Raw genomic sequence first — 27,468 nt, 5'->3', positions numbered from 1 at the left:
AGGGCCCATGGCCTCCCTGAGAGCGCTGCTGTCTCCACACCGCAACACATTTCCCCTTCACTCCAGCTGCACCGTAACTAACATCTGGATGTTTGACAATCAGGACGATTTCCAGCACATGTGTGGAATAAATTTATCTTCTGATAGTGGGGAGAAAAAGCCTAAAATATATAAAAACCAAAACCTCATGGGTGGATGGTTTTTGTAACTGTCTCCTCCTGAGGATCCACCAGGCAGGTTGTTACCTAGAGCACATTGTTATCTAGACCCAGGTTACTCTTTAGCCCTGAGGATGCCATGACCTTGTGGCACCTGGGGAAGAAGGTCCAGAGGGAGTCGGGCGTGGTGGTTGCCTGCTTGTAATCCTCAGCATTCAGGATGATCGAGGCTCATGGACAGCCTTTTCTACTCAGTGAGACGCTGTTTCAAAATAAAGAATAAAAATTAGGACTGGGGATGTAGCTTGGAGATAGAATGCCTCTGGATTCCATCCCCAGTATTGTAAATAAAATTAAAAAAAAAAAATAAGGCCAGGGGTGTAGTTCAGAGATAGAATGCCCCTGGGATCCAACCCCAGTACCCCCCTCCCCCCCAAAAAAAGAAACAAGACCCAGAGGTTAGGTTGAGACCAGCGCTGGGGTGGCGGCCTCTTGTTCCCAAGCCTTGGCTAAGGGCAGGCTGGCTGCAGTCAATAGTTCACTACTATGAAGAATGCACACTGCACATATGCGACCTTATTTAATCCTCATAGCAACCTCAGGTCTGAATACCTTGTCCTGGCCCACGGGCTGCACCTGGGTGCAGCACGAAATCCTGTGTCCCGAACTGTTCTTTTCCTTGTGGGCCTGCCAGTCCCAAGCTGAAACAGTGCTCAGCTCAGGACCAGGAACCTGTGTTTGTCCAGCCTCCCCATCCTCACTCCTTTCTCTCATTAAGAAAACAAGATGGGCACTGGCATCTTTCTGAGGGGAACTAGTTCTCCATTAAACCACTGCAATCCTCCCCAACCCCTGTTCATGACTGCCCTTCCTGCCCCGGCTGCCGACTGTGGATTTAATTTACCCTTCGCCTTCCAGAGCAGTCAGTTACTATGACGTTTCACCCAGCACACTGTCTGCCCCTAACTGAATAGTCCTAAGTGTGCTATACCCTTCCTGGCCCAAATGGGGGGGGGGGAATTCCCCCAACTTTTGGCTTCTGGGTATGAGTATACAACAATCTGACTCCATTTTTATGACGTAAAGTAAAAAAAAAATAAGGTTTTAAAGTGTTTTCATTTTTTATTTTTTTTCATTTGTAATTTTTTTAGGTTGAACACAAATGTGGAATTACATCAAAGTTTGCAGAAATTGCTGTCTGACAAAAAGCTCATGGATTCCCTTGATCCAGAAACCAGGTATGCACTCGTTCCTTGGCATTCGTTCCACCGTGACTCTACAGGTGCCGTGGAGAACCCCCTTAGTGTTCCTGCCGCAGCCTCATGGTCCTCCAGGGATAGGGTAGCGCTTCTTCCTGGCAGGTCAGGTGCCGTCGACTTATCTTTAGTTTCCTCATAGTCCTAGCCATTTTCAGCATTATCTAGCGTGTCGATCATCTCTGCCTCTCTTGCTCTTTGATTTACTGCTGTGTTATCAGCACCTCCATGTAGTGGGTGTTCTTCCAACCCATAAACCATAAACAGTGGATGAGCATACTTTTTTTTTTTTCTTTTTTGATACTGGAGACTGAACCCAGGGGTGTTTTACCTCCAAGCCACACCCTCAGCCTTTTTTTTTTTTTATATATCTTGAGACAAGGTCTTTCTCAGTTGCTGAGGCCGGCCTCAAATCCTTCTGTCTTGGCCTCTCAAGTACTGGGAGTACTGTCATGCTCTTTCATGCCCAGCTAAGTACACTTGTTTTTATGCTTAAAGGTCCATAATAGAAGACAGAAAAAGATATAAACAAATTGATTAATTTACTGGGTGGATAGCAGATCTTTGAAATTATGTTTATCAGTCTGATTGAAAGGCCTGGCTTCCAAGTAATACATAGGAATATTTATAATCTTGGATAGCTCATTTTTTTTGCTCAATTCTGTTTGTAAAATCAATGTAGCAGGGCTTGTCCTTTATTTACTCATTTCTTCTCAGCCGTTTGTATCTGTTAATCTTTTTATTTATTGGAGCCCGGCCTCCTTTGGTCACCTGGTTCTCTTTCCTCCTGTCCCTTCTGCTTGTCTGTCTCCATATGTGGCTTGTGACCCCCAGGGGCCAGCTGATGCTGGGATCTTGCTCTTCATCTACTAGATGGTACCATGCGGTTTGGTTAGCAGGGAAGCTGTGTTTGGGTATGGCGTCACCAGCTGGCAGGTGTGCGGGAGCCAGCTCTTGCCTGGCTTCCTCAGGCCTGACTCAGTGTACTGGGGAAGCCAGCCCTGTTGTCAGGATAGCTGGTGTCCTTAGACTTGTACTAGTCGGATGCATTCTGTACTTCTGGATGTTACTCAGAATCCCAATAGGAACTTTGTATAAAAAAGTGATAAATTGGAAAGCTTGAACTATGTGGGCGGAGCCTGTGGCACACAGCTGTGATCCCAGTACTTGGGAGGCCGAGACTGGAGGATTGCCAGCTCGAAGCCAGCCGCAACAACCACTAGTGAGGATCTCCTCAACTTAGCGAGACTCCAAATAAAAAGCAAAATAGGATTAGGGATATACCTCAGAGGTAGAATGCCCCTGGGTTCATTCTCCAGTGCAAATAAATTCAAAAATAAATAAATAAAAAGCTCTCTTAGAAGCCCAGCCACAGAGAAACCTGTTTAACTTGGGGATTTCCCAAACTGTATATTCTGTGTTCAGAGAATATAACAGACTCTCCAGATATGGTCATGGAGGGAAAGCCCAGTCAAGCACAACAGAAGCTGTACCTAGCTGGGAGTGAGCTCTGGAGGGCTGAGCATGGGTCTTGAACACCTGCATTCATGGATTCTCTGGGAGAGGATGTGAGGTGGAGCCAGTGGCCAGGCGGGGCCTGGGAAGAGTGCTCTGTTAGTTAAGAAAGAATATAAAGCCAGGCGTGGTGGCACATGCTTGTAATCTCAGCATTTGGGAGGCTGAGACAGGAAGGGTCGCAGTTTGCTGACAGGCTCAGCTACTACTTAGTAAGGTCCTTTCCAACTCAATGAGATTCTGCTTCAAAATAAAGAATAAAAAATAGGGCCGGGGGCCAGGTGTGGTGGCGCACGCTTGTAATCCCAGCGCTTGGGAGGCTGAGACAGTAGGATCACACAGGTTCGAAGCCCCAGCCTCAGCCATTTAGTGACCTGTTTCCAAATAAAGTATAAAATAGGGCTGAAGTGTAACCTGGAGGTAGAAAGCCCCTGGGTTCCACCCCCCAGTACCACCCCCCCCCCCAAAAAAAAGGGCTGGGGGTGTCACTCGGAAATAGAATGCCCCTAGGTTCCATCTCCAGTACTACAAGAAAAGAAAGAAAGAAGGAAGGAAGGAAGGAAAGAAAGAAAGAAAGAAAGAAAGAAAGAAAGAAAGAAAGAAAGAATATAAATGACTACATTATTAATTTTCAGGACTTAAGAAGAACTTTAATTCCATTCATTCAAAATGCATTTGACAAAATAATCAGGAAGATAAAATATCCATTTTGAAAAGCTAAGAAAGAAGATTATATCAAATGTTTGGTTTGCTTACCTCCAGAAAAAAGCAATTAAAAAGATATTGTTGACAGCAAAAGGTGTTACTCTTGAAATTGGTTCTAAGCATAAAGCAGGATTAAAAAGAAAGAAAACAGTTCTCCTTAGCCAAGAAACTCAGCTTCCAGCGCAGCATCAAAGAATTGAGTGCTTGAAGTTACTGCTACTAGTTGGAAAAAAACCTGAAAAATCTCATGCAAGAGGCCTTTGAAAAATCATCCAAGTGTAAACTGTTTCATGTTTTTAATTATTGGGATTTGGATGGAGTTAAAATAAATAAGTAATTATGATGGTGGCTTTCACAAGTTTGCACTGAGGAAGGGAGTAAGCCCCTACATGGCAGACTAATCGTTATTCTCAGTTATATGTTTTGCCTGACCTGAGATATGAAGCTCCTTGGCTAAAACAGACAAACAAATTGTTTACGTGTGTGTGTGTGTGTGTGTGTGTGTGTGTGTGTGTGTGTGTGTGTGCACATTGAAACAGCTTTTGGTAGTATTTCACAAAGTTCATTGTAACAAAACACCAGACTTTTGCTTGTGATTTTTATTGTCTGTTATAACCTGAGCCTTGTTTTATATTAGGCGAGTGGCCGAATTGTTTATGTTTGATTTTGAGATCAGCGGAATCCATCTAGACGAAGGAAAGGTAAATCTTTCCTTTATTTTTGTCTCTTCTTGTTTTGCTAACTTTTATAGCTGACATCTTTGTTGCTATAGTGCTTGAATTTGCATCTTACAAAAATCTCGGCTCTTCGGAGAGCTGAGGGCGTGATAGAGCACCCCTGTAATCCCAGTACTTGGGAGGCTGAGACAGGAAGATCACAGCAAGGAGGTCAGCCTCAGCAATTCAAACAAACAAACTAGGGCCGAGGGTGTCGTTCAGGGCGGTGCCGTGGGTCCCAGCTCCACCCCACATGCAAGTACGTGCCATTTTCTGTAAGGACTTGAACCCGTGTGGATTTCAGTGTCCGTGGAGGGAAGGTCTTGGAAACAGTCCCTTGAAGACACTGAGGATGACTGCCTGTCGTATACTATAAATATCATTGCTACTGGAGCTGGCTGTTGGTGTGTCCTTAGACAAGTTCATGTGGCTCTAAGGGCTTGACGCCTGCTGCCTTGTCCTGCCCTGACTAGGACTCGCCTTGACATCAGGTCACAAGGCCAGTGAGCGCTCTGTCAGCTCACTGCCTACAGTGAACATCTGAACATCTGCCCCTCTTCAGGTCAGCTCTTTACTAGTATTTTTCTGTGTCTGTGATACATACCATTATTCTCTGAGTCACTCAAAAATTCTGGAGTCAGTTAGTACTTTTCCCTTCCCAGTACTCATATTATAATTAGTATCCAAGTCACCAGATTGGGCTCTCAGGTCTGAGAACAAGTAACCTCGACCACATGGCTGAGCAGTCCTAGAAAAGGTCTTCGAAGCTTTTCCTAACATTTGCCGTCACTCACATCACTGGAGCTTTGTTCTGTTAAAGCGTATGTTTCTCATCCTGTCTTCATGACAGCTTGGAGACTGGTGACATTACTTCTGTTTTGTGGAGAGAGTGGTGGGCCAAGAGGTGGGGAGGCTACTTTGGAAGCTGTAACCTAGGCCAACCTGAGTGTGAACACGGGAACCTGTGGGTGCTTTTGTTCTCTGGCGCCTCTCCTCGTGCCCCCCCCCCCTTCCTGCAGGTGCTGCACAGCCGCTCCTCCTCGCCCTCTCGCTAGGTCTGTGCTACGGCACCCTCGCTTCAGTCTCTAGTATCTCAACAAAACAAAACATTGCATGAATCATTTTAATGCTAGCTAACATTAATCACGTTTGATAGCTTCAGAAGGAATGTTGCTAAGTAGGGATCTATGTGAATAATTGTAATATTTTATATAATCTCATAAAAGGTGCTTTGGAAAGTTTGCTGACAAATCATGTATGTTCTCCAGCACAGACTTTTCTGCTTTTCTCTCGCATGTCCTTAAGTATAGCGTTATTTTCCAGCAACCAACACCCTGGGGAACCCCTCAGCCCAGAGACGCAAGAGCTCAATCAACCAAATTCTTACCTAGTAGCCTCCTTGTACAAGGAAGACACGTTACATGTTCAAGAAGAGAAATGGCGAAGTAAACCCATCAACATTACTAACGTCAAGGCCTAGATTCTTCTCAGTCTTATTTTTTTGAGATGGGCATCTTCCTCATTGTTGGCCTTAAACTCCCGGGCACAAGCCGTCCTTCTGCCTCAGGCTCCCAAGGAGCTGGGACTATAGATGTGGCCTCCACATCACATAATTTTTTAAAATTTTTATTTTAGGGCCTCATGAATATATGTTTGCTTGCTTGTTTGTTTTGGTACTGGGAATTGAACACTAGAACAATTACCTTGGAGCGAAACCCCAGCCCTTTTTCTATTATTTATTTATTTATTTTTTGTGGATTTGGGGATGGAACCCAGGGGCATTCGACCTCTGAGCTACACCCCCTGCCCTACTTTTATTCTTTATTTTGAAACAGGATCTCACTAAGTTGCGGAGGGCTTCACTAAGTAGCTGAGGCTGTCCGCGAACTGCGATCCTCCAGTCTCAGTCTCCCGAATGCTGGGGTTACAAGCGTGCACCACCACGCCTGGCTCTCTTTTTTATTTTGACTCTGTGTCTCCCTAAATTGCTGAGGCTGTCCTTGAACCTTCAGTTTTTCTGTCTCAGCCTCCCAAATACTGGGATTACAGGTATGTGCTACCATGTCCAGCTATAAATATAATTTAATAACAAAATAAATAGAAGTGTATCTAACAATCATTTAATAGATAACAATTTCATAGAAGTTTTAGAGAGTTCAGAGTACTGCATCTGTAATTGTTATCTCAAAATGATGAAATAATACCTACAGATTGTTGAAATCAGAAAGTAAACTCAGTTTTTATTTTTCTATGTATTTTACCAGGTGATAAAATTGAAATTATTTATTTATTTATTTATTATTTATTTATTTATTTTTTGTGGTACTGGTGGTGGAACCCAGGGGCTTTTCTACCTCTGGGCTATACTCCCAAACCTATTTTATATTTTATTTGGAAACAGGGTCTCACTAAGTTGCTGAGAGCCTCACTAAGTAGCTGAGGCTGGCTTCGAACTTGTGCGATCCTCTTGTCTCAGCCCCCCAAGCTCTGGGATTACAAGCGTGTGCCACCATGCCCGGCCTAAAATTGAAATAATTTTATCACATTAAAAAAAAAAAATTCATAGTGAAAGCATGGGGAAGATTGGTGCAATTTCTAGGTATTGTGTGACTTGTGATTCCACTGGCTGCCATTAGGTGGCGACATGTGGCCATATGAGAAACAAAACAGGCAAAAAGAAATTGGGCTAAAAAGAAGGTTCCATTCCTAGTACCGGAAAAAAAAGATGTTGGCATCTCTGAAAATTTATGTTTCCCAGGGAGTTAACATTTTTACATTGGAAACTCTGGGTTATTAATATGTATTTAATATTTAATTTTTTAGCTCCTTCTGAAGCATACATTTACATCTTATATATTTAAATTTAAAAGCAATTCGTGCTGCCCTTTTTTTTTTTTTCAGTACTGCAGATGGAACCCAGGGGCATTCTACCTTTATGCCCAGCCCTATATTTTATTCTTTTTTTTTTTTTTTTTTTTTTTTTGGTGGTACTGGGGTTCCGGGAAACCCTTCTACCTCCGGGCTACACTCCCAAACCTATTTTATACTTTTTTTTTTTTTTTTTTTTTTTTTTTTTTTGGAAACAGGGTCTCTGAAGCCAGTGTGGCTGGCTTTGAACCTGTGCGATCCTCCTGTCTCTGCCTCCCAAGCGCAGGGATTACAAGTGTGCACCGCCACGCCCGGCCTTTATTCTTTATTTTGAAATAGGGTCTCACTAAGTATCTAAGGCTATCTGTGAACCTGGATCCTCCTGTCTCAACCTCCCAAATACTGGGATTACAAGTGTGTGCCACTACACCCAGCTTGCTTTGTAATTTTTAAAGGGGTAGTAAATTTACTTTAGAATGTATTAATAGTGTTCTATTGGCATGTGTTTCACCTGAATGAAGCCCCTCAAAGCCCCCCTTGAGCCTGGGGCGGACGCTCACCGGGTATTGAGTGATTAGCATCTGCAGTCCACACCTCGTGCTCTAGGGGAGTGACCAGCTCATTGTGGTGACTGGAGTTAACATTTGTGGCGACTCCTTTGTAGCATACAGTTCAAGACAAAACTCAGACTTGTCCACAGACACCATCTGCATCCTGGCTACTGCCTGAGGGCCTGGCAGGGATGGGGTCCCTGTGGCCCTGCCACGTGGGGCCCCTGTCTCCTGCAGATGGCTTCCTTGCTTGCCATGTTATAGCAGCTCAGGAGTGTGCCACATCAGAACTTTAATTGGGCTGGACTTCGTGCACACACTTGTCATTTCAGTACTTGAAGGCCGAGACAGGAAGATCGCAGGTTCAACGCCAGCCTCGACAACGTAGAAAGGCTCTCCGGAACATAGTGAGAACCTGTTTCCAAATAAAAAGATAAAATCAGGCTGGGGCAAAGCTTGAAGGTAGAATGTCTCTAGGTTCAATTCTTAGTACAAAAAAAAAAAAACTTTGATGGGCTTCCTCACATGGTTGTTCATATTTGTGAGAAGAGTTCTGTTGCTTCCCTTTTCTTCTGCCCTTTGATATAATCTTTTAAGATTAAATATATTTTCTAGTCTACCTTTCAAATACTTAGTTTTTCTTAACCCCAAAATATTTTATAAGTGCCATATTGAATAGCCTACCCAGCTCCTTATTCTTGGAGTCCCTTGACAAGGGGTTTACGGAGATGGAGAAAAATTGTGTGCTTTTTACATTGCGAATGTCAAAGATTAGTCACATAGCCTAGATACGAAATAGAAGTTGTATAAATCCTAAAACATAGAAACATTATAAAATTGGGATCTTAGATATCTGTTATCAAGAGCAGGTCATTAAGTGTCCTATATCAGTAATATATATGTTTGTTTTTTAACTTTATAGGTTGTCTTATCAGTTGTGAAACATTCATTTAAAATGTCTAAATCTGCTGGGTGTGGTGATGCAAGCTTGTAATCCCAGTACTTGGGAGGCTGAGACAGGAGGATGACAGGTTTGAGGCCAACCCCAGCGACTTACTGAGATCCCATCTCAAAACTTAAAAATAAACCAGGTGTGGTGGTGCACGCTTGTAATTCTAGTACTTGTGAGGTTGAGGCAGGAGGATCTCAGGTTCAAGGACAGCAAGTAGTGAGACTCTTAGCAACCTATTGAGACCCTGTTTCAAAACAAAAGAATCAAATCAGGCTGCGAGTGTACTTCAGAGGTAGAATGCCCCTGGGTTCCATCCTTACTACCACAAAAATAAAAGTAAATAAAAGAATGAAATGCCTATAAATAATGTTTACTCCTCCCACATGTAGCGTAAAAGAGCTGTGGACCTCAACGTTAAAATCTTGGACTTGAGCAGTAAATTTCTCATGGGAACCAACTTTCCCAACAAGATCGAGAGGCATCTGCTGCCCGAACACATCCGCCATAACTTTGCCCGCGACGGGAATCACGTGGTAGTCGATGGTCTGCACGCAGAAGCGCCCGACGACTTGGTACGGCCCTCTCCTTCTCTCTGTTGCTTAGGTCCCAGCTAGACATGCTAAACATGTGTGCTGTTAACCCAAAAGTTAGGGTGGCGATATACTAATATCCTGAAAAATCTTTCAGTCTTACTTAGTCCTAAAAATTTCACTCATTATTTCCTTTAATGCTTGAATCATGAAAATGGCTTAATTTTTCACGTCTCATAAAGAACTCTTCTGTAGAACATGGTGAGTAACAGTAATGATGGATGGGCCTTGCAGACAGCTGAGGTGCCTAATGCCTGCTTCTTCACTCCACCGCGTTAGAGCACAGCAGTGAGTCGGCGGTCCCACTGGGCCCAGCTGGAGCTCCAGCAAGCGCCGCGTGTCCTCGCCAGGGGTGACTGGACGGTGGCCACCTGTGTAGACGTGACGTCAGCAGCGGGAGCGCGGGGCAGTGCTGCGGCTGCGCTGTGCGTCCCGTCCTGGCACTCACGCCTCTCACTTTTTATACATAGGTGAGAGAAGCTGCTTATAAAATATTTCTGTATCCCAGTGCTGGTCAGTTGAAATGTTTAGAAGAACTGCTCAGCAGCAGAGATCTCCTGGCGAAGTTAGTGGGCTACTCTACATTTTCCCACAGAGCCCTGCAAGGAACCATAGCTCAAAATCCAGGTGAGCCTATTATCTGACTTTTGAGGCCAAATAGGGTTTTTACAAAACTGAATTTTTTTTTTTTTTTTTTAGGTATTAGGGATTGAACCCAGGGGCATCTATCTCTGAACCATACTCCCAGACCTATTTTTTATTCCTTATTTTGAAACAGAGTCTCATTAAGTTGTGGAGGGCCTCACTAAGTAGCTGAGACTGGCTGGAAACGGCGATCCTCTTGTCTCAGCCTCCCAAATGCTGGGATTACAAGTTGTGCCACCATGCTTGGCTAGAACTAAATTTTTATTTACTTATTTATTTTTTGGTGGTCCTGGGGATTGAACCCAGGGCCTTAACACACACACACACACACACACACACACACACACACACACACACACATCATGTACACATACACGTACTTTTGTACTAAGGATTGAACCCAGAGACATTCTATTTTTTTTTTTTTTCTGGGTCTGGGGATGGAATCCAGGGCCATTCAACCTCCGAGCTACACCCCCTTCCCTACTTTTTATTCTTTATTTTGAAACAGGGTCTCACTAAGTTGTGGAGGGCCTCACTAAATAACTGAGGCTGTCTGTGAACTGTGATCCTTCAGTCTCAGCCTCCCAAATGCTGGGACTACAAGCGTGTGCCACCATGCCCGGCTGACATTCTATTTTTGAGCTACACCTCCCAGCCCTATTTTGGTTTTTATTTTCAAATGAGGTCTTGCTAAGTTGTTAAAGTTCTTGCTGAGTTGTCGAGGTTGGTCTCGAACTCATGATCCTCCTGACTTAGTACCGGGATCCAAGTAGTGGAATTTACAGGTGTGTGCCACCAGGCACCACACCCAGCAATTTATTGAAATTTTTGACATCTTTTGATAGAAATGATCTTTAAATAGAGCAAGAAATTTGGCACATATTCTTTTAGCCAAGATAATTTATTGCGTGTGTATACTGAGAATAAATCATGCCTGAGTTTTCATATGATGCTAGTTTAGATTATTTTCATTCTAACTCAACTAGTTTCTGTATTCAATCTAATTAAACTGGTTAGAATCAGGGCGAAAGAATGAAAAATGAATGTTTTGCTGAGGTCAGATGAAACGTAGGCCAGGGCATACAGAAACGCGTTGTCCCATAAGCCTCCTTTTCCGAGAGAAGGACTGCCCGGAGGCTTTGTGCTGGGTGGCATGGGGAGAATGCCTTTTCTTGGCTTTGCGATAAACTCGCCCGATACCGTGCTGAGCCCTTCGTGATTCATCATGTCTAAGGGAGAATGTTATACAACGAGAATAATATAAATGTATATAGAGTAAACTTTTTAAAAGGCATTTAAAGATGACAGGCACAATTTAGGCAGTGATTCAGGACTGGAGTGGCCGAGATGGTGGAGCTGTTTAGATCCACGATGCATTTTGGAAGTGATGGTCATGAGACATGGAGCTGGTTCAGAGGGAGCAGTTCGGCATTGTGAGGCTTCTGGTCCCGTGCCTGGATGGGCTGGCCACTTGTGGGATAGGGAGCCTAGGAAACGAACTCTGTAGGAAGATCCATCCTTAAAGCCGCACTATTTCTATTCTTTCCATGTTCATCCCGTCTTTCCCAAGCATTTCCAGACCTTCCCCAGAGCCCTTTAAGCCCCCCCACCTTGTTCATCATTCTTTTGTGCACAGCTGTTTCTCTCCCTCACCTGCGGAGGCCCTCTGTGGAGGCCCTCAGCGGAGGCCTCTGCAGAGGCGCCCTGAGGCCATGGGAACGGCCGCTCACTCTGGCCTGGCCGCCTTTGGCCTGTTTCCATTGCTCAGCCCCAATGCCACCTCCCTCAGGAGCCTGTTAAATTTTCACTTTCATTGGGATCCTTTGTCTTTGGACCTTTATAGCACTTAAACTTTTTTTTCTTTCTGCACTGCTGGGTGTGGAACCCAAGACCTTGCACATGCTGGGCAAGTGCTTTGTCACTGAGCGAATCTCCAGCCTAGCACTTGAAGTTCATTTCACGTGGTCTAGTGCTCACCCAGGAAGTATATGTATCTCAGGTATTATGTCTTGTCTTTTTTTTTTTTTTTTTGGTATTGAGGATTGAACCCAGGGACATTCTACCTCTGACCTACAGCCCCAGCCATGTTTTATTTTTTATTTTGAAATAGGGCTTTGCTAAATTGTTGAGGCTGACCTTGAACCTGTGATCCTCCTGTCTTAGCCTCCACATACCGGGATTACAGGTGTGAGCCACCATACCTGGCTCTTTTTTATTTTGAAGCAGGGGTCTTGCTAAGCCATTGAGGGCCTCACTAAATGCTGACACTGGCGTTGAGCCTGTAGTCTTTCATCCCAGCCTTTAATACTGGGATTGCAGGTGTGTTCCACATTTCCTGCTTCAAATTCAGTCTTTTTTTTTTTTTTTTTTCCCTTTTTGTGCTACTGGGCATTGAACCCAGGAGCATTCTGCCTCCAAGCTATACCCCCAACCCTCTTTTTTATTTTGAAACAGAGTCTCACTAGGTTGCCGAGAGTCTTACTGAGACATTGCTGAGGCTGTCCTTGAACCTGCGATCTTCCTGTCTCAGCCTTCTAAGTACTGGAATTGCAGGCATGCGCCATCATGCCCCCTGAATTCAGTCCTTTTAATATGACAGTTGTTGAGGTAGATTATTTGAGGCAGCATCCTCACATATGACTAAAAAGATTAAAGTGGGTAAATGTTAGTAAAACATGGTTATTAGAAAATAAAAAGCATAGGTGTGGATTTATGTGCAAACAGTTCTGCACAGTAGCTGGTATAATATCCTGAAGTAAGATTTCACTTGGGAGAACATAACGTTTTTTTCTTTCTCTCTGTAATTTCTGACACTGTGTAGCAGGGCACAGGAGGCAGCGTCTCTAGAATTATCCACCTAGGCCTTGCTAAGCGCCAGCAATTGGCAGACACCCGCGGCTCTGCGGCCTGGGCTAGCCTCCATTCCTTCCGTAGCCTTTGATTTCTCTCAGAAAGGAGATAACTTAGATTGAAGAGAGGAGAAGAAACTTTAAACCATATAAAATATCATCTGGAACATATAAAAACAATGTTTGTGGCAAAGTAAAATACACACGAAGGGCCTGCACACATAAGTCACTGGCAGAAATGCTAAATGAAAAAATACACACGCACTTCTTTCTTTCATGGGAAACAATGGCAGTTCTACTACAATGGAAATTCTGCCTTAATGGAATTGTAAATTATAATGACCATAGCTGAATGTGTGTGTGTGTGTGTGTGTGTGTGTGTGTGTGTGTGTCCCCTCCCAGCTATATCCCCAGCCCTTTTTTTTTTCTTCTGATTTTGAAATGGGGTCTTGCTAACTTACCATGTGCTGGACTTGAACCTGGGATCCTCTTGTCTCAGGCTCCCAAGTACTGGGAATACAGGAATATGCCACTACTGGCTTAGCTGATGTATTTTAATAAGAATTTAAAATTTTTTGATTCACCTTAGAATTTTGCTTCATTTTCTTTTAGTACTAATTCTGAATATTTGAATGTCAAGTCAAAATAGTTAAAATTTAATTTTTTATCAACTTAGTTTTTAGTAAAAATTATTTTTTTCAGTACTGGGGATTGACCCTAGTGGCATTCTACCTCCAAGCTACATCCCCAGCCTTATTTTTCATTCTTTATTTTGAAACAGGTTCTCACCAAGTGCTGGAGGGCCTTACTAAGTAGTTGAGGCTGGCCACAAATCTGTGATTCTCCTATCTCAACCTCCCAAGTATTGGGATTATTATAAGTGTGTGCCACCATGCCTGACTATTAATGATAATTTTTTTTTTTTTTTTTTTTTTTTTGCGGGTCTGGGTATGGAACCCAGGGGTATTCTACCTCTGAGCTACACCCCTGCCCTATTTTTTATTCTTTATTTTGAAACAGGGTCTCACTGAGTTGCAGAGGGCCTCACTAAGTAGCTGAGGCTGTCTGCAAACTGCCATCCTCCAGGTATCAGCCTCCCGAATGCTGGGATTATAAGCATGTGCCACCACGTCCAGCTCTGTTATGATAATTTTCAAAATTTAATTTTCAGTAAATCATATTTTCAAATTATACAGACCAGAGTCTAGCCATCTCTCTAAACTTAAGAAAAAATTAGACATATCTAAGATATTTATTTTTTTCTCTTATACATATGGATTGAATCACATTGAAATTTTGTTTTCTTTTAGCCTCTCAATTAAAACTTTTAATTATGGAATATAAGACTTTGGATTATTACTGTGTCAGTTTAATTTTATTTATTTTTCTTTTTTTGTGTGGTACTGGGGATGTAATCCAGGGGCATTCTACCTCCGAGCTACACCCCCAGTCCTATTTTTTATTCTATATTTTGAAACAGGGTCTCACTGAATTACAAAGAACCTCACTAAGTAGCTGAGGCTGTCTGTGAACGGCGATCCTCCTGTCTCAGCCTCCCAAATGCTGGCATTACAAGCGTGTGCCACCACGTCCGGCTTATTTTTCTTATGAAGAAATTAACCTCTACAAATATTTGTTGTATACCTTACATCTGTTAGCATCTTTGCTGCCCCTTAAAAAATCATCAGTTTAAGGAAGTTGTAGTATATAGCTTATGATTATCTTATTATAATTTTACCAGATATGTTTATTTGATTTCACATAATTGAAAATATTTTTTTTGGATTTTGCTTTTAGAGACTGTCATGCAGTTCCTTGAGAAGCTATCCAATAAACTTGCTGAAAGGTTAGTTTTTATTCTACTTTTTAGTGTCTGAGTTATATGTTATTTCACTTTTAAAAAAGGGTTGCATTTGTAAAATGAATTAGGAAGTGACTTATTAAGAGTGTAAGCTGGGATGTTGGGCAGATCCATTGCCCACTGGCCAGAGACATGCACTGTAAGATGGTGTACTTTGAGAGCACATGGTGGACTTTTTTTAAGGTGGTAATTATGACAACAGGGACAGTCCTCTCCCTTTACCCACTGTCTTCAGCCACACTTCATTTGTGTATAATCTAAACATGTTTCCAGGACCTTCTTGAAAGTGTTTATTTGAATCCGTCCATTAATGTTGTAACAGGCTCATAGAGTAGCACCTCTAGTCTTCTGGGCTAATGCCGAGAGCCACGGATGTGCAGATCAGTCTAGGATACTGCACGTTCTGAGCCTGGCTCTGCCTCAGCCCCTGACTTCAAGATGAGGCGCTGTCCTCTGTGTGGGGTCCCTGGTCACAAGGCCGCCTTCCCTGCTGCCTCATCGCGCTGTTCTCCTTGCCGGGTGCTCTTCTCAGTGAATGGAGCACACACTGCCCTCACCAGTCTGCAGCTCCAGGAGGAGATGTGTCTGAGTTTTTTTTTTTTTTTTTTTTTTTTTTTTGCGGGTCTGGAGATGATGGAACCCAGGGGCATTTTACCTCCGAGCTACACCCCCTGCTCTATTTTTTATTCTTTATTTTGAAATCGTGTCTCACTGAGTTGCAGAGGGCCTCACTAAGTAGCTGAGGCTGTCCACGAACCGCGATCCTCCTGTCTCAGCCTCCCGAATGCTGGGATTACAAGCATGCACCACCACGCCCAGCTCGTGTCTGAGTTTCTTAAGGAGGGCACAGTCACCTCTTCTTTCTATAATGCTCCCTGATACTTTATTTGCCTTTCCCTGACTACAGCAATGCATTTAATGTTAGCTCAAGTTTCTGTTTTGGATTATAAACTCATATCTTAGAACTCTTTTGAATTTAGCTTATGTTTAACAATTCTAATACCTTATTTTTAATCCTACTCTGTCCTTGATATAATGAAGAAGGGGTGTTAACTATGCAGTTATTTAAGAATCTATTTTACTTAGCTGGGTGTAATGGCACACACCTAGAATATCAACTATTTTGGAGGCTGAGGCAGAAAAATCATAAGTTTGAGGCCAGCCTAGGAAACTTAGTGAGATTCTTTCTCAAAAAATTTATTTTTAATCAGTCTTAAAAAACTAGAAGTTTTCCTGTATGCCAACCATAAATCCACTGAAAAAGAAATCCAGAAAACATGTCCACTTAGGATATCCCACACACACACAAAATAAAATACTTAGGAGTAAACTTAAACAAGGAGGTAAAAGACCTCTACAAAGAAAATGATAAAACATTGAAAAAAGAAATCAAAGAAGACCTTAGGAGATGGAAAGGTCTTCCATGTTCATGGATAGGCAGAATAAATATCATTAAAATGGCCATCTTCCAAAAGTGATCTACAGATTCAATGCAATACCCATTAAATTATCAGGGTTATTTCTCACAAACATAAAAAAATCAGTCCTTAAATTCATTTGAAACAACAACAACAACAACAACAAAAACTGGAATAGCCAGAGTAGTTCTCAGCAACAAAAATTATGCAGGAGGAATCACAATACCTGACTTTAAAGTATACTACAAAGCCATAGGAATAAAAACAGTGTGGTACTGGCACAAAAACAGATACATAGAACAATGAAGCAGAGTAGAAAAAACCAAAATCTGCACACTTAGAAGCAATTGATTTTGACAAAGGGGCCAAAAACATACACTAGAAAAAAAAAAGCCTATTCAACAAATGATGTTGGCAAAACTGCTTAACCATATGCAGAAAAATGGAAATAAATCCCACTTTCTTACCCTGCACAATGTCAGTTCAAGATGGATCAAAGACTTGGAAATTAGACCAGAGACCTTGAGGCTCCTTGAAGAGAGCATAGGTCCAACACTGCAACACATAGGCACAGATAAACACTTTCTCAACAAGACCCCAAAGGCACAAGAAGCTAAATGGTGAATCAATACGTGAGATTGCATGAAACTGAAGAGCTTCTGTTCAGCAAAGGAAACTGTTAAGGACCTCAACCAAGAGCCAAATGAATGGGAGAAGATTTTTTCCACCTACTCCTCTGATAGAGGACTAATATCTAGAATATACAAAGAGCTCAAGAAACTCAGCACTAAAAAAACAAATAACCTAATTTAAAAAATGGGTATGTGAACTGAATAGACACGTCACGAAAGAAGAAATTCAAAGGGCCAATAAATGCATGAAAAAATGCTCAACATTATTATTAGCAATCAGAGAGATGCAAATCAAAACTAACCTTACTTCAACTAGAATGGCAATCATTCAAAACACAAATAACAACAAATGCTGGCCAGGATGTGGAGAAGTGGGAATTCTAATATATTGTTGGTGGGATTGCAAATTAGTGCAACCACTTTGGAAAACAGTATGGAGAATCCTCAGAAGAATGGGAACAAATCTACCATATGATCTAGCAATACCACTTCTGGGTATCTACCCAAAAGAATGGAAACCAAACTACCAAACTAATGCATGTGTATCTATTTTCATAGCTACACAATTCACCATAGCCAAACTATGAAACCAGCCAAGATGTCAATCAAAAGATGAATGGATTACAAAACTATGGGATATGTACATAATGGAATTTTACTCAGCCATAAAGAACAAAATTATGTCATTTACAGGGAAATGGATGGAACTAAAAACATTATGCTGAGATTAGTCAGTCACAAAAAGTAAAAATGGTGGTGTACGCCTGTAATCCCAGTATTTGGAGGCTGAGACAGGAGAATTGCGATTCACAGACAGCTTCAGTTATTTGGTGAGGCCCTCTGCAACTTTGTGAGACCCTGTTTCAAAATAAAGAATTAAAAAAAAAAAAAGATAGAGCCGGGGATGTAGCTTGGAGGTAGAATCATCCCCAGTACTGTAAAAAAATAAAAATAAAAAATCGGATGCTTTGCCTAATATGAGGAAGCTAGGGGGGAAAAGTGTCATAGGAGGAACCCTAAATGAAGAAGGAGAAACCATAGATGAGCAAATAAGGTGACCTCACTGAGGGGGATGGAGGGGAGAAGAGGGAAATTTCCTACATGATGCACATTCACAAACATATCAAAGTCAATCACTAAGCCAAACATGAGAAAGAGCGAGGGGGGAGGGGATGGGGTGGGAATTGGGGAAGGGCTAAATGAGTGATGTGTGCATGTATGACTACCATCTTGTACTCCATTAAGATGTACGACTAATGCACCAATAAAAATTTAAAAGAAAAAAAGTATTTGTAAAAAGGGACTAGAGTTGGGTATGGTGGGGCATGCTTGTAATCTCAGTAACTTGGGAGGTTGAGACAGGAGGATTGCAGGTTTGTGGCCAGCCTTAGCTACTTAGTAAGGTCCTCTGCAACCTAGTGAGACTCACCTGTCTCAAAATAAGAAATAGAATTACAAAAAAATAGGGCTGGGAGTGTAGAGATTTAGCTGAGAAGTGGAGTGCTCCTGAGTTCAATTACAGTATTGCAAAAAAAATACTGCAGTATTTTTCTACCTTGCAGTATTAGTATTCTGTTTCTGATTGTATGTAACTATAAATCATATCTTCAGCAAACATATCTTCATAATGTTACAGTTATATATATATATATATATGAATTAATGCTAATATGAGACTCATATTTTATAAATATTAAGAACCTATTGGATTATTGCCCACCTAGAGTTTTTCTGTAGGGGAAAAATATGAACACAATCCTAAATTTCTGTTAATATTCCTTCATAGACATAGTTTGTTAGTGTCTTGCCTTTTTAACATGAAGCAAACAGTAGTGATTTAAAGTTTGCTGATGGAGTGGTGAGTCGGCCCGGGCCACCCTCCCCCCATGCCATTTTGGCACGAGGCTGTAACTAGTTTCTGTATTTCTATTTTCTGTATTTCTATCTTTTTTTTTTTTTTGGTGGTACTGGGGTTCCTGGAAGCCCTTCTACCTCCGGACTACACTCCCAGACCTCTTTTTACATTTTATATTTGGAAACAGGGTCTCCTAAGCCAGCGCGCGCGGCTGGCTTCGAACCTGCGCGATCCTCCTGTCTCTGCCTCCCAAGCGCGGGGATTACAAGCGTGCGCCACCATGCCCGGCTGTATTTCTATCTTTTTAATAAACTTCTTTAAATCTTCAGCAACTGAAAAAATAAATAAATAAAATTTGCTGATTAAGGCTTTGTATGTTTCTGTAGCATTCGTAGTTTGTCCCAGCTTTAGTACTTATAAGGCATATGTGTGTGATGTGTTTTAAGGTAGAAATTGGGTGACATGCTGATTAATATATTGTTGTTTCTTTTAACACTTCAGTAAAATCTGGAATAATAATAATTTACAGTCACACTATAAATTCCATGTAATGTTATAAATACTGGCAGATAATATAAAGAAGCCAGTTTTTTCTTAATGAAATTATTAAAACTGTCCGAACAAGTAATGATAAACTTGTTTTACAGAACTGCAAAAGATTTTGAGATGATGCGAAGAATGAAGATGAAACTAAATCCTCAAAGCTCTGTAAGTAGTTATTTTGGGATTTTTAAAATTATAATATAAATATGCTGCTATCAATTAAAGTCATTATTACTTAGATCTAGAAATTTCTTAGCATATACCAAGGTTTCTGTAGTCTGGGTTCTGATGCTTGGTTTTGGTGAAGAAAGGTATGGAAATATCTGGTCCAGAGGTCTGAGTCTGAGGTTGCTTGGGAATCCAGAATTTATGATAATTAGTTGATAAACATATGCGTGTGCATATGTATATATGTAAACGTATGTTAACATTACATGCATTTATGCAAGGGCTGGCTGCTTCCATTCTCCAGAAAGCTGGCTCCTCAGTGTGAAGCATCCTTTACTGAGCTCAGTGGAGATGATCTAGTGGTTGTTCATTTTAAACCCTCAGCATTAGTGCTGACATTTATATGCTCATTTATTTGTGTTCTAATTTATAGTGTTTGCTCAATTAAATAGATCAGTATTGATGGAAAAAGTGTGCCATATTCTAAAAACATAAGTCATATGATTATATGGTCTTACAGTATAGTTACAGTATAAGAACTAAGTATTCTTATTTTGTTTTTTGCTTTTTTAAAATTTTGGTGTCTGTAATGGAACCCAGGTGCATTCTGCCTTTGAGCTAATCCCCGAGCCCAATTTATTTATTTATTTATTTGGCACTGAAAATTGAACCCATGGGCATATTGTCTCTGAGCTACTTCCTCAGCCTGATTTTATTCATTATTTTGAAACAGGGTTTCACTGAGCTGTGGAAGACCTCACTAAGTAGCTGAGGCTGGCCACAAACCCAGATCCTCCTGTCTTAAGCTCTCAAGTACTGGAATTACAAGCGTGCACCACCATGCCTGGCTCCTTTTTATGTTTCATTTGCAAACAGGTGTCACTAAGTTGTTGAGGAGTCATGCTAAGTTGCTGAATCTGGACTTGAACCTGCAGTCCTCCAATCTCAGCCTCCCAAGTAGATTACAGATGTATGCCACCACTCCCAGCTTCTGTGCTTTTTTCATTTATTTTTGCTTTCCTTTCCTTATTGTTTAATTCTAACCGACATTGGCGCGCCAGCCACAGAAGTATGAGAGGTAGCTTCTAGTCATTCACAAGTGCTGTGCACCTCTCCTGCCTTCTCAGATGAACTGCTTCTCTCTCTCAACCTTCATTTAGGTTTTGCCTTCTCTAGAGCATTGTCTGACCCCTCACTGTGACTGAGGTACCCTTCTCAGAGTCATTTAATACTCCTGTGTCTTAGGCACGTCGACATTCTGTGTGTTCCCTGTCCTCGTGTCTAACGCAAGCATCGTACGCGTGCGCTGTCCTGCAGCTCAGTCACTTCCGCTGCCGCCCAGCGGTTCCTGCCACGGGGCCATGTGTCCCACTTGTTTTTTGTCATTAGAGCCTGCACTCTGCCTGGCTTCTGTTAGAGGAACTGAACCCTGGGGACTAGAGGTCCAGGGACACAGCCCCTCACCTTTCAACACTCATGGCGGAAAAAAACCAAGACCGGTGTATCTTGTCATCCTGTGACAGAAGTATGACCAGATGACGTGGAGGAGGATACCGGTTTACGCGAGGAGGTGATGCTGAGGACACTGTAGGGGACTGTGGTAGGAGAGCAGCCGCACTCTGCCAGGCGTCGTTCTTAATAACATGAGTGCCGTTAGCTGTCCTCTGGGGGACGTGCTGTTGATTCATTCAGCAGCTATTTATTGAGTGACGATCACGTACCAGGCACTGCCCAGGGAGCCTGGATGTACTAGGGATCATGCGGGCAAGTTGCTGTCCCTGTGCACTTTGTAGTCCGTGTGGGTTGAGCACACACGGCCAGGCTCTCTGATGTCACAGGCGGGGCTGGCCCCTCGTGTGTCACCTGGACGCCCGTGGGGAGGGCGAGCCATTCAGGTGTTCAAGATCTGTTCTTTCAGTATTCTGTACCTGTTGTGAAAAACATTATTGTATTTCTTTATGACGTATTTCCTTTGCCAGGATTATAGATATTCTGTCTTAGTTATATGTTAAATTACAGATTTCATTTTAGGGACCATATGTAATCTTCATGCCTAGGTTTAGAAGGAACCTCAAGCTTACCTTCAGTGTCCAAGTCCTGGCTGCATTATGTTTAATGAGTTACTACTTGGGTTACATTTTTCAAAAAATGATACCATGGACAACTTAACCCGTTAGTGTTGACTCTTGGTAGTTTAAACTATAATTTTGAAGTACCCAGGCTGGCTTCAAACTCGAGATCCTCTAGCCTCAGCCTCCTGAGTATTCAGGAGTACAGATGTGTGCCACTGTGCCTGATGTTGTGTATGTTTTAGAATGACATTTCTTTACCTTTCCCTCAAATTCCTAGGGGTATGCCTTATTTATTCCTCTTTACTGATTGAATACAGAAAACTCAAATTCTGCCAGCCATGAAATTTTTTTTTCCTATAAATTTCTTCAGATTTACATTAGAAGTAACTGGGTTACAGGCATGATGGCACATGCCTGTAATCCTCTACTTGGGAGACTGAGACTGGAGGATTGCAGTTTGAGGACAGCCTCAGCAAGTCCTGAGACTCTCATCAGCTTAGCGAGACTTTGTTTCTAAATAAAAATAAAATAGGGCTGGGGGTATAGCTCAGAGGTATAGGTCGGAGGTAGGTTGCCCCAGGGCTCAATCCCCAGTACCACATACACACATACAAATACATAACTGGCTTACTCTATGAACAGGCTGATTTACAATAGCTGGTTTCTGTGTCATAAGCTAAGTTACTGACAATAATTATGAAACAGTCAAGTCTTTCATAACTGCACTATTCCATTGTAGGACTTGATGCCCTGGGATCCCCCCTACTACAGTGGTGTTATTCGTGCAGAGAGGTGAGTTTTTCAAGAAATACCCCTGCGAGAAGGAAGAGGGAAAGCAATACTGAGCTCTTTGCATGTTAGTTATGCGCCTACTGTATTCAATCCGGGCCCACAGTGCACCCTGCTCCTACCTCTCTCTTCCGTCTCTTGGCAGGGTGGCCTCCTGCCTACAGATCTTTAGAATCTAGATTGCGGAGTTGTGCTTGGTCATGGTGTCCTGCATCCCTCTCCCACAGGCCATTTCCTTGTTTAAAACCCTTCTGCATCTTTCTGCTGTGCCTAGCGGCACCCGAGCCCCCCAGCCCGTCCCTGGCTCCTCTAGACCTTGGGCCTCAGGTCTGGGCCTTTGCTAGAATACTCGGGGAGTCCCCTGCTGGCTGGGGGGAGGGGGTCTTAGCAAATGTTTGCTTAACCAATGAGGGAATAAAGTAGTGCTTGTCCTGGTTCTATGTGGCTTTTGTATGTTTTCTCATTTTTATTTGAACATTTTCTCAACACATTTTTGGTACATCTAGAAGAATATAAGTGAAATAAACATTTAGGAAACAAGTTAAATGAAGCATTCCTCTGTTCCTCTGTTTGTTGAAGTAGCAGGTAGATCTTTTTCTTCCTAAATGAATACAGAAATCTGTTCAAAGTGAGCCGTGTGTGTGTGTGTGTGTGTGTGTGTGTGTGTGTGTGTGTGTGTTTCAATCTGAGGATGGAACCCAGAGACATTCTATGTCTGAGCTATACCCTCAGCCCGTTTTATTGTTGTTGTTAGTTTTTTTGTTTATTTATTTATTTATTTTTTTGGTGGTATTGGGGGTGGAACCCAGAGGCCTTCTACCTCCAGGCTATACTCCCAAACCTATTTTATATTTTATTTGGAAACAGGGTCTCACTAAGTTGCTGAATTTATTTATTTATTTATTTATTTATTTATTATTATTATTATTTTGGTGGTGCTGGGGTTCCTAGAAACCCTTCTACCTCCGGGCTACACTCCCAGACCTATTTTTATACAAAGAACTTAAAAGACTTTACACTAGGAAAACAAATAATCAAGAAATGTGCAACTGAATTGAATAGATATTTCACAAAAGAAAAGATACAGATGACCAATAGAAAACTGGGCGTGGTGGCGCACGCTTGTAATCCCAGTACTTGGGAGGCTGAGACAGGAGGATCACACAGGTTTGAAGCCAGCCTCTACTTAGTGAGGCTCTCAGCAACCCTGTTTCCAAATTAAATATAAAATAGGTCTTGGAGTGTAGCCCAGAGGTAGAAGGCCCCTGGATTCCATTCCCAGTACCAAAACAAACAAACAAACAAACAAATAAACAATAAATTGGTGAGGATGTGGGGAAATAGGAACCCTGTAGTCTGGTTATGATAAACAGTGAGTAACTTACAGTATATTATGGCTTAACATAAGATATGGTTTTACAAGTGTCTATTGGTTGCAAAATTTTAGACCTTTCAATAGTTGTATTAAATTGTAATTTCTCTTTTAAAATTCTTTCAAAGAAAAATTTGGTTTTGTGGCTTGGCCTGTGAAGGATATGTAGTAAAAAGGGATAGCTGGGTTTGGTGGTACACGTTTGTAAGCCCAGCATTCGGGAAGCTGAGACAGGAGGCTCGCAGTTCGCAGACAGCCTCAGCTACTTAGGCCCTTTGCAATTCAGTGAGACCCTGTTTCAAAATTAAGAATAAAAAATAGGGCTGGAGGTTTAGCTTAGAGGTAGAAAGCCCCTGGGTTCCATCCCTGGTACGTTAAAAAAAAAAAGTAAAAAATAAAAAGGGATACTAAAATTTACTCACATTTTCATATATATTTAAGTTATTAGTTTTTAGTTTTTACTCTATAAAATAATGTAAATTGATCCACGCATGGTGGTGCATGCTTGTAATCCCAGTAATTGGGAGGCTTAGACAGGAGGATCGTGGTTCACAGACAGCCTCAGCTACTTAGTGAGGCCCTTCACAACTCACTGAGACCTTGTTTCAAATTAAAGAATAAAAAATAGGGCTGACAATGGAGAAGAAGCCTCACCAAAGCTAGAATGGAAGGAGAGGAGAGGAAGAACGCTGAGGTTAATTAATGAAGGAGCTACATCTGAATTTGCGTAAAAATATAAATATAGCATGGTTAGCTTTGACACTCATTTTTTGGGGGAGGGCAACAAGCATAGTCTGAATGCCATTTTCAATATATTCCATATAAAAATAAAAATATAGGGCTGGGGGTGCATCGCAGAGGTAGAATGCCCCTGAGTTCCATCGCCAGTGCCTCAAAATAAATAATGCAAATTGAATGTATTTGGTTCTAACATTTGCTACTGTGCTTTGTATATATTTCCATATCATATTCTCCAGCCATAATTATTTCAATTAATGCCATAGCCTTAAATTAAAGTGATATTCTTGTCATTTAACTGTATTCTGCAAGTATAGCATACCCAAATGATAGTATATATGTGAATATTTGAAGATTTGGAAAGATGCAATCGATAGGAGTTTAAAGTTTATGCAATAATTAGGCACCTGAGCTCTCTGAGAAGTTTGGTGTGATCTGAAGCAAAAGCTACTGGGTAAAGGACAGTGCCACCCTCCTTTCCATTTCTACTAGACACAGTGTTGGGAAGGCTTCCGCGGCTGACAGACTCTGAAGTCAGCACTCGGATTCCTGAGCTCCCAAGTACCTTGAGAGTTCTCACTCTGCGCGGCCTGGAGACGGTGTAACTGCCCGAGCCCACACTGTCAAGAGTGGACACGCTGAGTTAGTTGGTGCCGGGGCCAGAAGCAGGCTTCCTGGATTTAGAGGGACTTGCACATCTCGGTGGCACCACTTAATCAGCCCCAAGACCTGGACAAGTCACAGGCTCACACAGCCTCTCACCAAGATTGTCTATAAGGTGGAGGTCGCGTAGCTCTACTTCTGATCATGTTTGTAGTATTAGGAGTCAGGTAACTTCGTTATGTGGGATTGCTTATCTGCAGACTGTTGCCTGGGGGATGGCCCACTTGAAGGCGCTTCCTAGTACCTTCTAAAATCATCTGCAGGAGAGGCCAGATCTCCCTTTTTATTTATTATTTATTTTTTATGGTGCTGAAGTTGGAATCCAAAGGCATTCTACCTCTGGACTATGCCCCCATCCCTATTTTATTTTATTTTATATTTGGAAACAGGGTCCCAAAGTTGCTGAGAGCCTTGCTAAGTTGCCGAGGCTAGCTTTGAATGTGTAATCCTCCTGTCTGAGTCTCCCGAGGTGTGCAACACCATGCCCAACTTTAGTTCTCTCTTCAAAACACACATTGAGAATGTGATGGTTTGTGGCTGTATCAGCTGCGCTCTAAGATGTCCCCATGGAGCTTTTGATGAAGATAGAGAATGATGGTACCATGGGGCTAGGCGGCATGCCTGCACCTGGCTCTCAGGATGCTCACTGCACTTGGGTACTGCCTGTTCACGTCAAGGGGTCCCTGCTGCCCTGCAAGGTCTTCTAGGGTCTGATCATAACCTAGTTTCCTGGGACCATACATACATACATACATGCATACCCACACTTCTTAACTCTTCTACAGTTCATTGGATACATTGATGCTTTATAATTCCTTGAAAGATTAATGTTATTTTATTTATTTTGATACAGAGGCTTGATCCCAGGGGCATTCTACCCCAAAACTATATCCCCAGACCTTTTAATTTTTTTTCTTTTTTAATTTTGAAACAGGGGCTAAGTTGCTGAGGGCCTTGCTAAGTTCTGAGGCTGGCTTCGAACCTGTAATCCTTCTGTCTCAGCCTCTGAAGTATTGGGCTTACGGTATTTGCCACCACACTCTGCTGTCATAGTGGTTCGAGTGATATTTTTCATCCAGTGGGTTTGTGCAGTGCAGGGTGACCCTCGGGAGGACTTTGCAAGGTACACTGGACAGAGCCTCACCACCCACTTCCTGACGCTGGAATCACCAGCCCGCTGGGAGCACAGTGTGCCATTCCCGAGAGCTCAGGGGGCTTCTCAGTACTTTAAAGTTTCAATACTAGCTCCTTTATTTGACTCTTTAATCAGGAAAAGAGCTGCAGAAATGCTTCAGAAGGGATTGTGAGTGAAGTGGGCGGGGTTAGACGTCTACTTTAAGTAGTCCTCCAGAACAAGATGGAGTTTGAAATTTTAATAATCTTGATTGACAAACGCGGGCAGAGAAGCACAGGTAAGGGATGAGAAAGAGAGGGGAAATCAACAGTGTTAGAAGAATGGGGCAAAGTTAAAGATGTCTAAATCCTGTGAAATCCATTCACTTTCAAGTAAAGACTTAAATGTGTGGTTTGACACAGTGAAAAATAGAAGGGGCTGTCTGTGGTTTGAGCTTTTCTTCAAGCTAACCCCAGGGACTTTTTTTCTCTTATGTTAAATACTCTAGATTTATTCCAGGTTTCTTAAATGTCTGCCTAAAGAAGAAAATAACCTATTTGGAAGTAGGAGGAGACGCTAACATATTCTAAACCTGTTAGGAGGAGACGCTAACATATTCTAAACCTGTTAGGAGGAGACGTTAACATATTCTAAACCTGTTAAAAGATTGATCTGGGAAAAGTGGGATGGAAGACCACTGGTAAACCTTTAAAAGTGGGATGGAAGACCACTGGCAAACCTTCAAAAGCAGCTCAGGTCTTTCTTTTTTCAGTTTTAGCAATAGGTTTTTCATAGGGCAAAATTCAGCTATGAGAAGTATGTATGAAATGATTATATTTGAAATTAAAATTTGTTTTTGGCTGGGTGTGGTGGCACAGGCCTGTAATCTCAGTACTTAGGAGGCTGAGACAGAAGGATTGTAGGTTCGAGGACAGGCTCAGCGAGTACAATTCTCAGCAACCTAGCAAGACTCTATTTCAAAATAAAAATAAAAAGTAGATCTGGGATGGAGTAGAATACCTCTGAGTTCAATCCCCAGTACCGTAAAAAATAAAAAAAATTGATTTTGAATAGGCAATATATTTACATGGTTCAAAAAAAATCAAAACAGTGTTGAAAGTATTCAGTAAGAAACGTTGATCTCAGCTGGGTGTAGTGACACACGGTTGTAATCCCAGAAATAGGAGGCTGAGACAGGAGGATCATGGTTCAAAGATAGCCTCAGCTACTTAGTGAGCCCCTTTGCAACTCTCAGTGAGACCCTGTTTTAAAATACAGAATTTAAAAATAGGGCTGGGGATGTAGCTTGGAGGTAGAATGCCTCTGGGTTCCCTCCCCAGTACCGAAAAGAGAGAGAGAGAGAGAGAGAGAGAGAGAGAGAGAGAGAGAGAGAGAGAGAGAGAGAGAGAGATATAGATGTGTTCATCTTAGCTGG

General features: G+C 42.1%; 1 protein-coding gene across 1 annotated transcript in view; it reads left to right on the top strand.

Moving 5' to 3' along the window:
- MIPEP (mitochondrial intermediate peptidase) overlaps positions 1-27,468 on the top strand; it is a gene marked incomplete at both ends in the record, with an annotated part of 136,496 nt that overhangs the window by 10,460 nt on the left and 98,568 nt on the right. Inside the window, 7 exons of the mRNA XM_080689425.1 lie at positions 1,310-1,396; positions 4,272-4,335; positions 9,111-9,293; positions 9,782-9,938; positions 14,606-14,654; positions 19,222-19,282; positions 22,097-22,149. Coding sequence (XP_080545551.1) covers positions 1,310-1,396; positions 4,272-4,335; positions 9,111-9,293; positions 9,782-9,938; positions 14,606-14,654; positions 19,222-19,282; positions 22,097-22,149 — 654 coding nt within the window. The remainder of the gene's footprint in view (positions 1-1,309; positions 1,397-4,271; positions 4,336-9,110; positions 9,294-9,781; positions 9,939-14,605; positions 14,655-19,221; positions 19,283-22,096; positions 22,150-27,468) is intronic.

Source organism: Muscardinus avellanarius, assembly GCF_963383645.1.
Source record: "Muscardinus avellanarius genome assembly, chromosome: 2".
Taxonomy (NCBI): Eukaryota; Metazoa; Chordata; class Mammalia; order Rodentia; family Gliridae; genus Muscardinus; species Muscardinus avellanarius.
The sequence above is the reverse complement of the archived record's forward strand: the minus strand, read 5'-3'. Positions and strand labels throughout refer to the sequence as shown.